The 14,366-nt window shown below is 34.8% G+C and overlaps 1 protein-coding gene across 3 annotated transcripts in view; it reads left to right on the forward strand.

The window, feature by feature from the left end:
• ARMC8 (armadillo repeat containing 8) overlaps positions 1-7,007 on the forward strand; it is a 114,571-nt gene extending 107,564 nt beyond the window's left edge. For all 3 annotated transcript variants that reach the window (XM_051985612.1, XM_051985610.1, XM_051985611.1), the window contains 4 exons: positions 3,372-3,467; positions 4,655-4,727; positions 5,353-5,446; positions 6,354-7,007. In XM_051985612.1, coding sequence (XP_051841572.1) covers positions 3,372-3,467; positions 4,655-4,727; positions 5,353-5,446; positions 6,354-6,387 — 297 coding nt within the window. In that variant the 3' untranslated portion in view covers positions 6,388-7,007. The remainder of the gene's footprint in view (positions 1-3,371; positions 3,468-4,654; positions 4,728-5,352; positions 5,447-6,353) is intronic.
• The last annotated feature ends 7,359 nt before the right edge of the window (positions 7,008-14,366 follow it).

Consider the following 14,366-nt stretch of genomic DNA (forward strand, 5'->3'; position numbering starts at 1 on the left):
ACAAAAGAGACATTTGACTTCGGCTTTAGTCAGCTCTTGCATCTAGAATTCCACAGTTTGTATAAGATACTTTGCCCCAAGTCCTGCATAGCTGGAAGTTCTGGGCTGAGTAGTTTCATTACTCTGTAGAATTATCTACCTAGTCTTTTTTCTTAAAGAAGAAAAATAAGTAATGAGAAAGACTATCTATTCTCTATATTCAGGCTGTAGTCTTGGTTGGATTCATTACATTGTCCTTTGGTTATTAGAAAAAAAAACAACTGACATCATTGAGGAAAAACCTATTTCCATAGAAGATTGTCATTTCGTCCCTACTTTCTTTGAAAGTACATTAATTTGTCCAAAATATGTTAGAGTAACATTAATTTTGAATTATCAATGTATGCTTTCAGGCCACTGGTGCGCATTATATAATTTTCAAGGTGAATATAATTCCAGATTTTCCTAATCCCAAGTTTTAATGCTACATAAACCATAGCCTTTTCCCAAAGTAGTGTCATTTTCATAGGATGCTTCATAATTTGAAAAATGGTAGCCTAAACTTGACATGTTAAAGTCTTGTATTTCTGTATTATAATACTCTCAGAAAATAGCAGCATCCAAGATAACATTGACAAAAATATTCTTATGCTATTCAATAAATTTGTGTTTAAAAATTCCTTTGTCTTCTTTTAGTTAATAGAGAAGTGGCTTATTTCTAACAATCATGTCAAAATAGGAACCCCCTTAAAACTTCCATAGATAAGGATGCTTCAGTTATTTTCCTTAATGCCGATCATGTCTACTTTCTGTCTGGATCTTACTGTTACAGGATGAGAGGAAAGAGCAAATATTTTTTGTAAAGTTATTCAAATTCTTTTAACACCCTGTCCTACTTCACTTTCTTTTACCATCTCTTTCCTTCATTTTCTCTTTTTTACTTTGTCTGCATTAAAACTTGAAAGAAAATAAGAGCAGGACTTGATTATTATCTGTGATTTTCTTTTTTTTCTTCTTGCTTCTTGGAAGATGAAGTTCTTATAAATCTTGCTGTTCTGAATCTTTTTCTTATAACATGAGAGAAGAGAAACAGATGTTTGTTTGTTTGCTTTTTCAGTAAGTAATTTTTACTTTGCTTCCACAAATGACTCTAATATTGCTAGGTTTTAGTCTTAAGTACAATACATGTTCTGACTGAGGTTAGTTCAGGAAAATGGAGGCAGAGGTTAAAGGGGAGAAGAAATTATATGACAGTGATAGTTGATAATAAATAGTATCTGCTGAGACTCCCCAAATGGTCACTCTGTGTCCCAAATTGTCAGTCATAGGATAAGGCACTAAGATATGGGGCTGCCCCATGTATTTCAGACATCTGTCAACTCTATTCAATGTAATCATGAATTTTTGAATGATTCCTTTCAAATACTTAAGGATTTAACTGCTTGTCAATAAGATAAAAGGCTAATCATCTTTATTCTCAGCCTTTTCTGCCCAACTCATGTCTTTAAATGGCTTTAGTTGGTCTTTTGGGAAGGAGAGCTCACCCTCTGCATTTATTGTTATCTTCTCTATGATGAATCTTAATAGGGACAGCCAGACACGGTCTGCATTTATAGGTAAAGCAGAATGAAGGGGCAAGAAGTTTACTCTCTGTCTCCTTTTAGCCCTTCTGGACATTTATTTATTTCTCCATTATTATTCACTTTCTCATAGGGCATTGAAGTGCCTTCCTTATTTCTAATTGAAAGCCATATGTTTGCATTTTATCTCCCATCATTTTCATTCACTAAAAAGGGAAGGGGAAGGAAGTAAGCATAATAAGCTTACAATGTACCAGGCACCATGTAAATGATTTACAAATATTATCTCTTGATCTTCATAACAATCTTGTGAGATAAGTGCTCTTCACCCCCATCTTTCCCAACTTTCTCCCCAGAAAAGATATCTGATATAGATTCCTTCCTGATCCTTCTTAATTAAATTTTTCCCTTTTTGTGTCCTAAGAATTATAAGTTTCTTAGATAGGACTTAAATCAGAAAACTAGTAATTTCATCAGTGGGAACATTCCCTCACGCAAAACAAATTATAACTTCTTCACACTGTAACTTTAGTGTGATTTGTCTTCATGAGTTTCTATGACTGAAAAAAATCCACCTGATAGCCTACTGGTGACAAAAATTACTATATTCTGTAGCTAGAAAAAGAAAAAGTGAAGTGTATGGGAATGTGTGGAATAAAATATGGAGAAAAAGATGTATCATTTAAACTATTCTACAAAGCTGGAATTATTGTCAACTGTTATAGGAGAGAACCACTTCAACCTTACATCAATCGCGACATCAAAAGATTTTTAGCACATAGACTTAGACATTCCTAGTTAATTCACTTCAATTCAGCACTTTTTAAGGACTTAAATATACAAAACTGTGTTCTGGTGTTGACGTGAGGAGGATTCAAAGACAAGTAAGATATCTTTTCCAGTGAAGATTTAAGAGGCACACTATTATCCTATATCTATGTAATAACATGCAGAATAATATATAATTCTATTTATAAGAGCTATAAACTTTTATGCAAAATTGATGGAAGAAAAGGGCATAAAGTCTGTACTCTGCTATCTCTACCTTATGATGGGGACACCCATATTTATTTTCTCAGAGGATCAGAAAAATTCCCAAAACCTCCAAGAAAGTATCCCTATTATAGCTAGGAGACAAGGCAGATACCTTATCTACTAGTAAGTAGAGAAGCCTTCTATAGACTCTGAAAAACCTAGAAATGATTACTGAATACTACATCTATCAGCTATCATGGAATAACAGACTTTCATAGAAATTATTTTACTGAAAAGGAACTGACTGGCCTTTTTCCCCCATCTTCTCCTTGTGAAATTAAGTCACAAGGAGCCAATATAAATGGTTCCTTTTGTAATGGAATATATTAGTAACAGTAAAGCATTTTAAATGTTTTTGTGATAGTCAATAAAAATATCATGTAAGATCACCCCTTTAAAACTCATCATTGTATTGAAATTATTACTTTTAAAAATACTTATCAAGTCATAGAAACAATAGGGCTTTGAGGCAAATTCTCTCTTATTAGTAATATGATAAATTATGTTACATTATGATTATGTGAAATGTGTAGAATTGGTCATTTTAAACCATTATTTTGGTCAAAGTACCACAGATTTTTTTTCAACTTTCTGTTAGTCTAAAATATTTTTTTGTTTATTGTGGTTCACATTATTAAAAACAAGAAAGTTTAACATTTGAAAGAAGAAAATCTATAAAAGTTAAAATCATGAAGTACCAACATTGTTTTAAAAGTTTAATTGCTCAGATGAATTAAAGCCTGTATCTACACCAATAACTGTTCTTTCTCCCTCTAGACATTATGTATATTGGCCAACATAGCAGATGGAACAACAGCAAAAGAACTCATTATGACCAATGATGACATTTTGCAGAAAATTAAATATTATATGGTATTGCCTTTTTCCTTTTTTTTAAGAGAAAATTTCTTTTTTCCCTGTTGTTTGTGGATGTAGGATGAAGGATAGCTACACTAGAAACACTATTTCATTACAAATTGTGCAAAGATAATTAAACCTAGTTCACTTTGACCATTTAACTAAAGGATAAGATATTATTGTGACAAATTTAATAATTTTTCATAAGTAGATACTAGAACTATTTGTGAAATGAAGAAATGAAGAATTGACTTTTTTTTCTTTTAATAGAATTCAAAATCTCTCCAAATGAAGAGTGATCAAGTTTTTTTGATAAGGTTATATTTTGATAAGTATAGTTTATTTTACCTGATTATGCATATTTATTACAAGAATTTTCTTTTTCTTTGTTTCTTGAGAGGAAATAGAGAGATAGAAGGGAGAGAAAATAAATGCTTATAATTGAAAAATAAAATTTAACCTAAACATTTATTAAAAACTAAGCGATTGGGAGGACATTTAATAAGAAATCTTGAAGCTATTCATCTAATTAATTCTTTTCCTTGATTATATCACAGTTACATTGCAAACTTACTTTAAGAGATGTCTTCCTAAGTGAAATATTAAGAATTCTATAAACACATTTCATAGAAGAATTCGTAATTTTCACTTAGGATATAGATAGATAAATATCTCAGAATCAGCCCAGGGAATTTGACCTAAATGTTTTGAAAATAAATAGAGACAGAAATATTTTACAGATTTACACCAAAAAAAAAAAAAAGTCATCCTTTTTTTATATAGCAGAATTAATGTGAAAAACACAATTCAAACAAATAGTTGAAAAATGGCTCTGATAAGTTATAGATATAATACCTTGTGTTTATGATACCACTTTACAGTTTAAAAAAAAAAAAACTTTTCCATTTGCTATTTCGTTGGAGCCTCACAACAACTTTGTGGAGATTAAGGGGGCAGGTACTTCTGGGAAAATAGCCTCAAATCCCAGATTTTGACCTCAAATTCAAGCTTGTAGTAGCTTATTTAAATAAAAATCATCAAAGTTATGCATTCAGTGATTGCCTGAGCTTAATGTTATTTGTAGTAGAGAACTTTATTTTTCTTCCCTAGATTTATTTTGAGAGTAGTAGTTGTGTTTTTGGCCCAGTTTCATATAAAATTACCTCTGGTTTTGATACAGTTTCCTTTTCTTTGTTATTTAGGGTCATTCCCATGTTAAACTACAGCTTGCTGCCATGTTTTGTATATCAAACCTCATATGGAATGAAGAAGAAGGTAAGAGATTTGTGAAATCTATTTTGAAGAAGGAAAATCACAGAAGCAAAAAGCTTTCTGTGTGTTTATTTTATCTGGAAAGCACCAGGTATTCAAAATTATTTCTAGAAGTAGGAACAAGGAGTCATTTTCTGATTATTTTTTAGCTTTGGACTTTGCTCCACTCTGCCTAGAAAAACTTTCATATTATTTTGTACTATGAAATAAGATAAAAATGAGTCCAGTGCTCATGCAGCTAGATAATTACTAGAAACTGGTTTGTCCATAGCAAAGCTACATGCTTTGGGGGTACCTTAAAAAAATAAGAGGTTTGGTCCTGACTTCAAAAGAAACACAAATACAATTTAAGAAAACTTAAACAATAACAATTAGCTTGAGTACACAAGTGCTCCAGAAGTTGATTTAGATATGATTTAGAGATGAACAGATGAATAAAAAGAGTATTCTTGAAAGAGGTGATTTTGGAAATAGATTTTGAAGTAGATGAAGTCTTAGATGGCTTGCTCGAAGACACACATGAGTCTGTGCCCAGAGCAAGACTTGAATGCAACTCTTCCCGATTCCAAGGCTAGCCATCTTTCTACTACCCAGTGCTTTCAGTAATATCTAAAGTTTTATTTTTCAGGTTCACAAGAACGGCAAGATAAATTGCGAGATATTGGCATTGTAGATATTCTACACAAGCTCAGCCAGTCACCAGATACAAACCTATGTGATAAGTAAGTACCAGTGATAATTAATATGAAGCTGTTTAAATTACATACTAATCCACCATGCCATTCTTTGCATGCAAATTTGTCATCAGTCATATCTAGTCATCTCAGTTTAAGGGAAAGCAGGGGAACATTTAAATATGAAAAACAAACAGGTATGTGAGGGAGTGATAGAGTCCCGCTGTGTATCTCTTTTGCTTTCTGGATGACCCATAAGTTTGATTTTTTAAATTTTTTAATCAAATTTGATTTTTCAGAGATTATGGTATTGTGTGATCTGTAACTATCTAGCATTTCCAAGAGGTGATGTGAGGAATTATTGTTTGAATATGAAAGCAATAGCACAAAAAGATATCGGATAAGTTTGATTAAATTTGAAATCATTTTGTCTCATATTGTTTTATGTACCCATGTAAATTAAATTTTTGCTATGTGGATGAGACAAATTATCATGAAAAGATAACATGACTATTACCTAACTAAGATATACCAATGAGACCAGTTTTTAGTTTGGGATTGGTTGTTTATTTGGTTTTATTTTATTTTTTTTAATTTCTTCAAAGGAACTTAGTTTTCTCTGTCCTGAATCAGACTGTAGGGAAGAACCAGGTAGAGTTCAAATGGATATTCAAAAGTTTCCTTGAACAATTACAATTTTCTTGTAATATTATTTTTTTGGAGAAATGTGGTGTTTTGAGTTCCCTTTTATGTTTGTAGTTTTTACATTTCACTTAACCATTCTATAAGATTCCACAAAATCCAGTAATTTTTCTTGATTAAGAAAACTTGCTATTACTCCATAAAGTAATGTGTATTATCTATCTTTGCACATTTTGGAATTTAAGATTGTATCTTAATTTTTTTAAATGAAAAATTTTGTAGCTACTCACTAATTCATCATTTGTGATTTCAGGGCAAAGACAGCACTGCAGCAGTATCTTGCGTGATGGGAGACCCAGCAAGTCTTCAAATGTCCCTTTCCATTGTTTAAGGAGTAACAGGAAATAGCCTCGTTGGGTTCCTTATATTTGCACAAGTCACCTTGGACTGAGTTTCTCTCATGTGCAGGGAGCTGTTTTGCAAAAGCAATTTAGTAGAATAGATCTCAGATACATCTTGAGAACCTTCTTCAAGGTAGTAACTTACTCAGAGGACTATTGTGTTTATTTTTTCCTGAGCTACTTGGACTCTATTAGAACAATCAATCGTCATTTTCCTTTGGACCTACAATTTTTTGCCTATGCTGCAGCCACTTTGTGTGTGAGTGTGGGTGTGGGTGTGGGTATGTGTGTAGGTATGTGCGTGTGGGTGTGTGTGTGGATGTGTGTATGTATGAGGGAATACCTCAGAATTTTGTTTTCTTATTTTACGTGTGAAAATCTCTTTTCTACAGATTTTCCAGGGTTTAAGCATTGCTTGCTGTAAGAAAACTTTACTGAATTATATACAGTTTGAATGATATGTTATTTTAAAAACAAAAATTTGTTAAGTGTTCCATAAAGGTTATGTTGAATTTTGGTCAGATGAATATTTGTAAGTAAAAATATATGCATTTCTGAACCTCAAATTTAACTTACATATATTTCCTTTAAAAAAGAAAGAGAGAGGAAGCGAGAGGGAGAGAGAGAGAGAGAGAGAGAAAGAAAGAGAGAGAGAAAGAGAAAATATGGTTCTTAATGACCTGAATCACAGGCAATATCAATGGTGCTCCATAGCATCTTACTGCCGCACAATATTAGCAGGTACTAGTGGCTTTTTCAGCCCATTTAAGTTCTCAGGCTTCCGAAATAAAGGAATGGGGTAACTCTCCTTAAGTTTCTGAAAATATCCAAGGGAAAATGTCATGGTACTACTGATAGTGATGCTTCTGTGGCAAAGTACTGTGAGAGAAGAACCAGTGGGTTCAGTGCCGGCACTCACTATGGAACTTGCCAGTCACATTCGAAAACCCAGATCTTCAGCACCTGTGTGTACAAGTCTTAGAATCAGCATGGTAAGTGACAGCCATTGGACAGTGATTAGACAAGATCATTTCAGACCATGTCATTTCTTAGAAATGCTGTCAGAATAAAATGGAGGGAATCTGGCAAGTATGAGTTTAAAGATTCATTGCATCCTAATATTTGCACTTCCTGCAGAATTTATCACTGTGAAATGAATTCATTTTCTCCAAAGTTAAGCTATTTCAGAAGGCTCCAGGTAAAGAGTTGAACAGTTTAAGAAGCTTTCTCAAGAGCATTGCTAAGCATAATTAGCATTATGTAGCCAGGAATTGAAACATAATGTGCTTTTATAAAAGAGATCAGGGCTTTAGTAACTGTTTGGTGTTGTCAAGCACCTTAAGGATGGAGAACTTAATGTCCAGAGAAGGAAGAGAAAATATCTTCATGATGACTGAAGAAAATATATTCTCTCTGCATAATACATGTATCTTATCTCTTTAATATCCTTTAGTTTAAAATGTTCTCCAATCTGTGGATTAACTTGTTCCCAAGTGTTTACCCAAAACATAATGCAAGTTACAATGAACTATTAGAGGGACAAATCTGTCTCTCATTTTCCTTCAAATAAGAGATCTCTTGAAGAAAGGAATGAAAACAATTTGGGTCAAAGGAAAAAAAAATCCTGAATTTCATTACCCATCTCTGTCAAATATTACTAGCATATAAACTACTCTGTTACTATCCAGCACTTTTCTTTATATAGAGTTTATCTGGTTAAAATAGAGCATTTTTCCTCCCCTCAAAAAAATAAAGCATTTGATCTCATTTTCCCCTACTCTGAATGTGGCCACTTAGATCCCGTGATTTAAATGCAGAGATAATGAATGTTAATTTCTTCAGGACATCAGTGAAAGTTTATTAAACATCTGGATTTTGCAGAGAGATCAAAATGCAAATATGGGAAAACCTGGAGATTTTTTTTTTTAATTTCGTTTCTTGGAAATAAAGCCTTATTTTAAAACATGTTCAACCGATGACAGTTTTTCTAACACTAAAAGTATCCTTGATTAAAATTTTTAATGTGAAACACCCCAAAGTTACTATCAAATTAAAACAGACCAACAATGAAATGCTAAGACAATCCAGAAATCACATGGAAAGAAAAACAGTATTTTTCAAGAGGAACATCAGTAGACTAAAAGTCCACTAAATAGCATTTTCACTCTCAAATGATGTGAACTGATATTGCTTATGGATGTATACAAATAGGAAAATTAAAAGTGCTCTACCATAAACTAGCTCTTCTGAATTTCATGGGAAAAATGTATTTATTATGGTAATACTGTTTTCTGCGTTACATGCAATTTTTAGTCTGCAAGACACTGGCAACAGTGGGAAATGGTCTTATATGTATATAGCCCAAGTTCTTAACTAAGCTTCTCAACAATCTTTAATAATGCTTTCTGTTTCTCCTTTTTTCTCCTCATTGTAATCCAAAATTTATGAAATAGAAAACAATGTCCAATTTAATAAGTTGCATTAATTTCCTGAAGCACTTTATTGAGAACAATATGTGTTCTAGTAGTGTTTGGATAAAATTATGACTTTAACACATGCTAATAAAGCCAAGAAAAATCACATCAATTTCTAAAACTTACTCTATTTTTCCAAATGTCCAGTTCATTGGAGAATTTTTGAAAAAGATATTATCCTCTGGCACTTGAAATGCATTTCCTCCATGACCCAAAAGGCTGAGAGTTGACTCTGAGTCTCAGAGGTTCTACCTTAGTCAGACCAGCCTGAACCTGAACATGATATCCCAGGTTATGTGCCTCTCATTGAAATGAATGGATCTGTTGAGGTCCTGGGCAATTTTTCATCTCAGTCACTCTGTGGCTTCATAGATAGCTTCATGCTATTCCCAACTTCCTTGGGCAAGCACAATCTTCCTTGTTTTTTGGATTTGATTTCATCAGCTTCCAGCTACCTCTGCCATAATATATAACCCATCATTTTCAGTTCTTCTAAATTTCCCTTTCTGATGAGTCCCATATTTCCACTGCTCTTGTTTACTCTATTTCTGTTTCACAGACAGAAAAATGCAGGTAAATCTGCAATACAACATGCAGAATTTCTTATCTGTTGCAAAAATAGGATAATCTAATGGAAAGAGCCCTGATTTGGGAAACAGGAAATCTTGATTCTTAGTATAACCCCCATTTCACGGGAAACCTGATGAGTTTCTAAATTAAGGTGACTTCTGTAATAGCCAGCAAGAGCAAAAAGGGAATGCCAGCATGCTGTCACTATTGATTAACCAACAGGGAAAGAAGAATAATGGTGTATGAACTGAATTTTGGAGTAACCCAAGGAGAATTTTGTTAGCTAATAAGCATGTATTAAATGCCTATTATATGCCGGGAACTAGGGTGATTACTTGCTTAATCCAATGTCGTGAGGGTATATTATTATCTCTGAAGGAGATACAGAGCATAACTCTTTTTTCCAGATGACTTTTTGGTAACTGGGTAAAGAAAAGGGCAGTCTGCTACAGAATTGGATCTGATAAAAAGGAAAGAAGAAAAAAGGGAAAGGGAAAAGCATTCCCAGCATTAATAGATACTTTAAGATGGAATTGGATCATTGCTGATAAATTGTACTACAGATAATAGGGATAATTTTTTGTTTTACACACACACACACACACACATACACACACACACACACACACTCAAGTCCTTCATTAAGGTGAATTCCAAGGCCTGCCCGCTAAGAACCAAGGAAGGGGCTGAATGAAGACATCTGGAACTTTGAGCTAATACCATCTTCAAGCAAAGCTTCTTGCCATTCTCTAAGCAATGCTGCCTTTTACTGTTCCAGACAACCTGCTGATTGTCAATTCAAGCCATTTTCTATACCTACTTCAGAAGCCTCTAGGGGTCCTCAAACTATGGCCCACAGGCCAGATGCGGTAGCTGAGGATGTTTATCCCTCTCACCCAAGACTATGAAGTTTCTTTATTTAAGGGCCCACAAAACAAAGTTTTTTGTTTTTACATAGTCCGGCCCTCCAACAGTCTGAGGGACAGTGAACTGGCCCTCTATTTAAAAAGTTTGAGGACCCCTGCGAGTCTAGGTCTTATGGAGGCTGATTTAGAAGATAAACCTGTATCTGGGCAGAAAGCTATTGTTTAGCTCCCGTCCCCTAAAGCATAGCACTGTGAAACAAGTTTTAGAGGACGCTCCAATTAGTTCAAAGATAAGGGCTGCTCATCTTTGCCTCAAAGGATGAAGTCCATTCTTTTTCACAAGAGCATATGCTCACAGGTTGAAAGGGGGCTTTCAAAGAGGCTACCAAGATAGGTAATAGTCTATGGAATCTGAAGACATAAGATCACATCCTAGCACTGCCAATTAACTTCTGGCTCTCATTGTCCTCACATAAAATGAGGGGAATTAAAACTCATAATCTGTGCCAAGCAATTAAGTATTTACAAATCATCTACCATGTGACAGGTTCTGTGCTAGGCACTAGGATTGTATAAAGAATACTCACATGGGGCTTACATTATAAGGAGGGAGACAAAACACAAAAATGCAGACAGCACAGGAAAATCAACTCAAATATATATAAAATTATTAAATACAAGTTAATGTGGGCAGAAGTTGGGGAGATTAAGAAAGGCTTCTAAGCCCTTCTAACCTCTTAAGAAGATAGTACTTGTGCTGTATCTTGAAGAAAAATTAAGGCACAAGTAGAGGGGGATTCATTCTAGATAGGTGGCACAGCCCATGCCAGGGCACAGTGTCAGGAAAGATAGAAGTTTGGCTGGATCTCTAAGAGTAAGAGGGAGAGAGTAATGTTCTTCCATCTCCTGCTGCTCCACTCTGATGTCCAGCTTTGGGTGAGGAGAGGAGCAGCTTTCCATCTAACCATTTCCTTTCCATATCTTGTGTGTGTCGCATAAGGAAAGGTGGCAAAGGACCCTGCACAATTTAGACCTTCTGCCTCCACTAATCTTACCAGTCTCCTGCCATCACTCATGAGAAACGAGCAGCCTTTCCTCTGGAGGCTTTCTATCTCTTGCTGTACTTATCCCAAGAGAAGAGAAATATTGGGAAGGGATTTCCATCCGCTGCTTCCCTTATGTCCTGGCTGACCTCCAACTCCTCTGAAAAGAAAAGTGGCACCTTTCATACCTGGTCAAACTCTATACATCCTAGTGATTTTGAACTCTTATAGGTTATTATCCAAACTCCACCCCCTATCCACTACTACTACTAAATTCCTTTTTCCAATCCCCTCAACCTTCCCTCCTCATGAAGTTCCCAATCTACACCTTTCACTGTACCCTCTGCTCCATAAGCAACAAACTTGACTTTGTCCTAAGCTTTTTCTCCCATTCCTCACATCTTCTACTGATGAGACTTGACTCTCTCCTGATGACACAGCCTTCCTTTACCAGTTGCCCTTTCCCTTTTTCCCTTTGAAATTCATGCGATCAAGGAGAGCTAGATGGCACAGTAGATAGAGTGCTGGTTCTGAAGTCAGGAGGACCTGAGTTCATATTGGGCCTCAGATGTTGGAATACTCAGGAGCCACCTGACAGTGGCTGCTGGAGATCAAACCCAGAATGGAGCTCCTCTTGTGAGATGATGATACAAGGAGATTGAGAGGCAGTTGCATTGTCTGACCTCTCTTCTCTTCCCTCTGCCTCCAGTTTATCTCGTTCCCAGTCTTCAACACCTGTGTCAGCAAAGGCTGCCCTGCAACCCCTTCAGATGTTATGATCCACATTAGTTGAGGCTCTTGGAGAATTGACTTGTCCCTTAACACTCAAACACTTTTAATACTTCCTAGCTGTGTGACCGTGGGCAAGTCACTTAACCCTGATTGCCTGAGGAAAAGGAAAAAAAATCCAGAAATTCATGCAATTAAAATCTTGTTAGCCATTGGACCTAGACTTCTAGGTCACTCCCTTTCCTCAAAGAGCTACGTACCTAGCTCATAATTTTTCTTTCAATTCCTGCCCCTTTCTAGGGGACTTCATATTTATTGACTCTCCCTTGACCACTGTATTCCTCAAATCTATTTACTTCCCTTGACCTACTTCTCCACCTGACCTGTCACATATGATAGTCATATCCTTGATCTTACCTTCAGTCACAAATGCTCCATACTCAAGAATTCCAAAATCTCCTTATCTAACCATAATCATGTGGCTTCTCTTCTGCCTTCCCTTAACAAACTTCTTATGTCCATATCTTGACCTCCAATTCCTCAACTTTTCACTTTTCTTTCTGGATATCGCCTCTGCATGAGCTACTCTCCTTTTTCTCCAATCTTGACCCCTTGGTGAGCCAGTCCAACTCAACAATGATTCTCTGACCTCTTTATTATTTCACCAATTACTCCTTTCCAAGCCTCAACCTTGGATTCTCACCATTTATCACCTTTGCTCCCACACACAACTGCTGGATGAAAAAGGAAAATTATGTAACTATTCTGACCCTCCATGCAGGAACATTATAGCCAAATTTCTAAATGATCAGGTCAAGAAAAAAAAAAAAAATACAAGTGACCAGAAAGAAACAATTCAGAAACAATCCACAATTAGGATTACACAAGACCTGGACATTGCAAATTAAAGGACCAGATGGCATGGAACATGATATTCTATAAGATAAAGGCTAGGCTAGAACTACATCCAAGGATCATCTACTTGATGACATTATAATACTTCAAGAGGAAAAATGATCATTAAATAGAAGAATTTCAAACTTCCTAAGAAGACCAGAGCTAACTAAAAAATCTGACCTCCAATATCAAGATCCAAGAGAAGTATAAACAGGTAAAAAGGGGAAAGAAGACATAAGAGATTAAATAGAGCTAAACTGTTTACATCCCTACATGCATTTTTGTATTTCTTAATAATTTTAATTTAATTTAATAATAATTTAAAAGATATTTGTATTTCTTAATAATTCTATCAGTAATATAGGTAGAAGGAATATATATAGAATGTATGGGTATAGGGCAGTTGGGGGAATGACAAAAAATAAGCAATAAGAGGAATACAGAAAGAGTGCAGAAAAAGGAAAATGTAGAATAGTGTAAATTATTTTATATGAAGAGGCAAAAAAGACTCATTTCAATGGAGAGGAAGATGGGAGGATGGGCAATGAGCATTACTTGGACCTTACTCTCATGTGCATTGGCTCAAAAGGAAATCATATACACATTCAATTGAAAATAGAAATCTAACTTAACAAGGAAGTAGGAAGGGAAGAAATTAAAGGAATGAAGGTGGGAACAGATAGAAGGGAGGGCAAATCAGGGAAGGTGGTAGACTGAAGCAAAACATTGATGAAGAGGAAAAAGGTGAAAGGAACAAAGAGGACAAATGGAAAAGAGTAGGATGGAGGAAAATTCACAGGTAGTAATCATAAGCATGAATGTGATTGGTATGAACTCTTCCATCAAGTGGATGGAGATAGCAGAGTGGATCAAAACAATAGAATTCTATCATATTGTTTACAAGAAACATTTGAAGTAAAGACATACACAATAAAGGTGAGGGATTGGAGCAAAATCTATTGTGCTTTAGCTAAAGTAAAGGAAAGCAACAGTAGCGCTCCTGATCTCAAACTACTATAGAAGATAAAACAATATCAATACTAAACATATACACCAAGTAATATAGCATTCAAATTATTTTTTAAACTTAATAGTATTTTATTTTTCCAATTATATGTAAAGGTAGTTTTCAACATTTATTAGTTTTTCAACATTTCAGCATTAAAAATCCCCAACTGAGCACCAAACTGGAAATACTGAAAATCAAAAATGAGGTTAACCAAATAAACAAACTATCAAACTAATTAATCTGGGAGCTGGTTTTATTAAAAAAAAAATGAGATGGATATGCCATTGTTTAATTTGATTTTTTTAAAACCCAAATATCCAGTATCAAAAATTTGAAA

This window comes from Antechinus flavipes, chromosome 3 (genome assembly GCF_016432865.1).
Source record: "Antechinus flavipes isolate AdamAnt ecotype Samford, QLD, Australia chromosome 3, AdamAnt_v2, whole genome shotgun sequence".
NCBI lineage: Eukaryota > Metazoa > Chordata > Mammalia > Dasyuromorphia > Dasyuridae > Antechinus > Antechinus flavipes.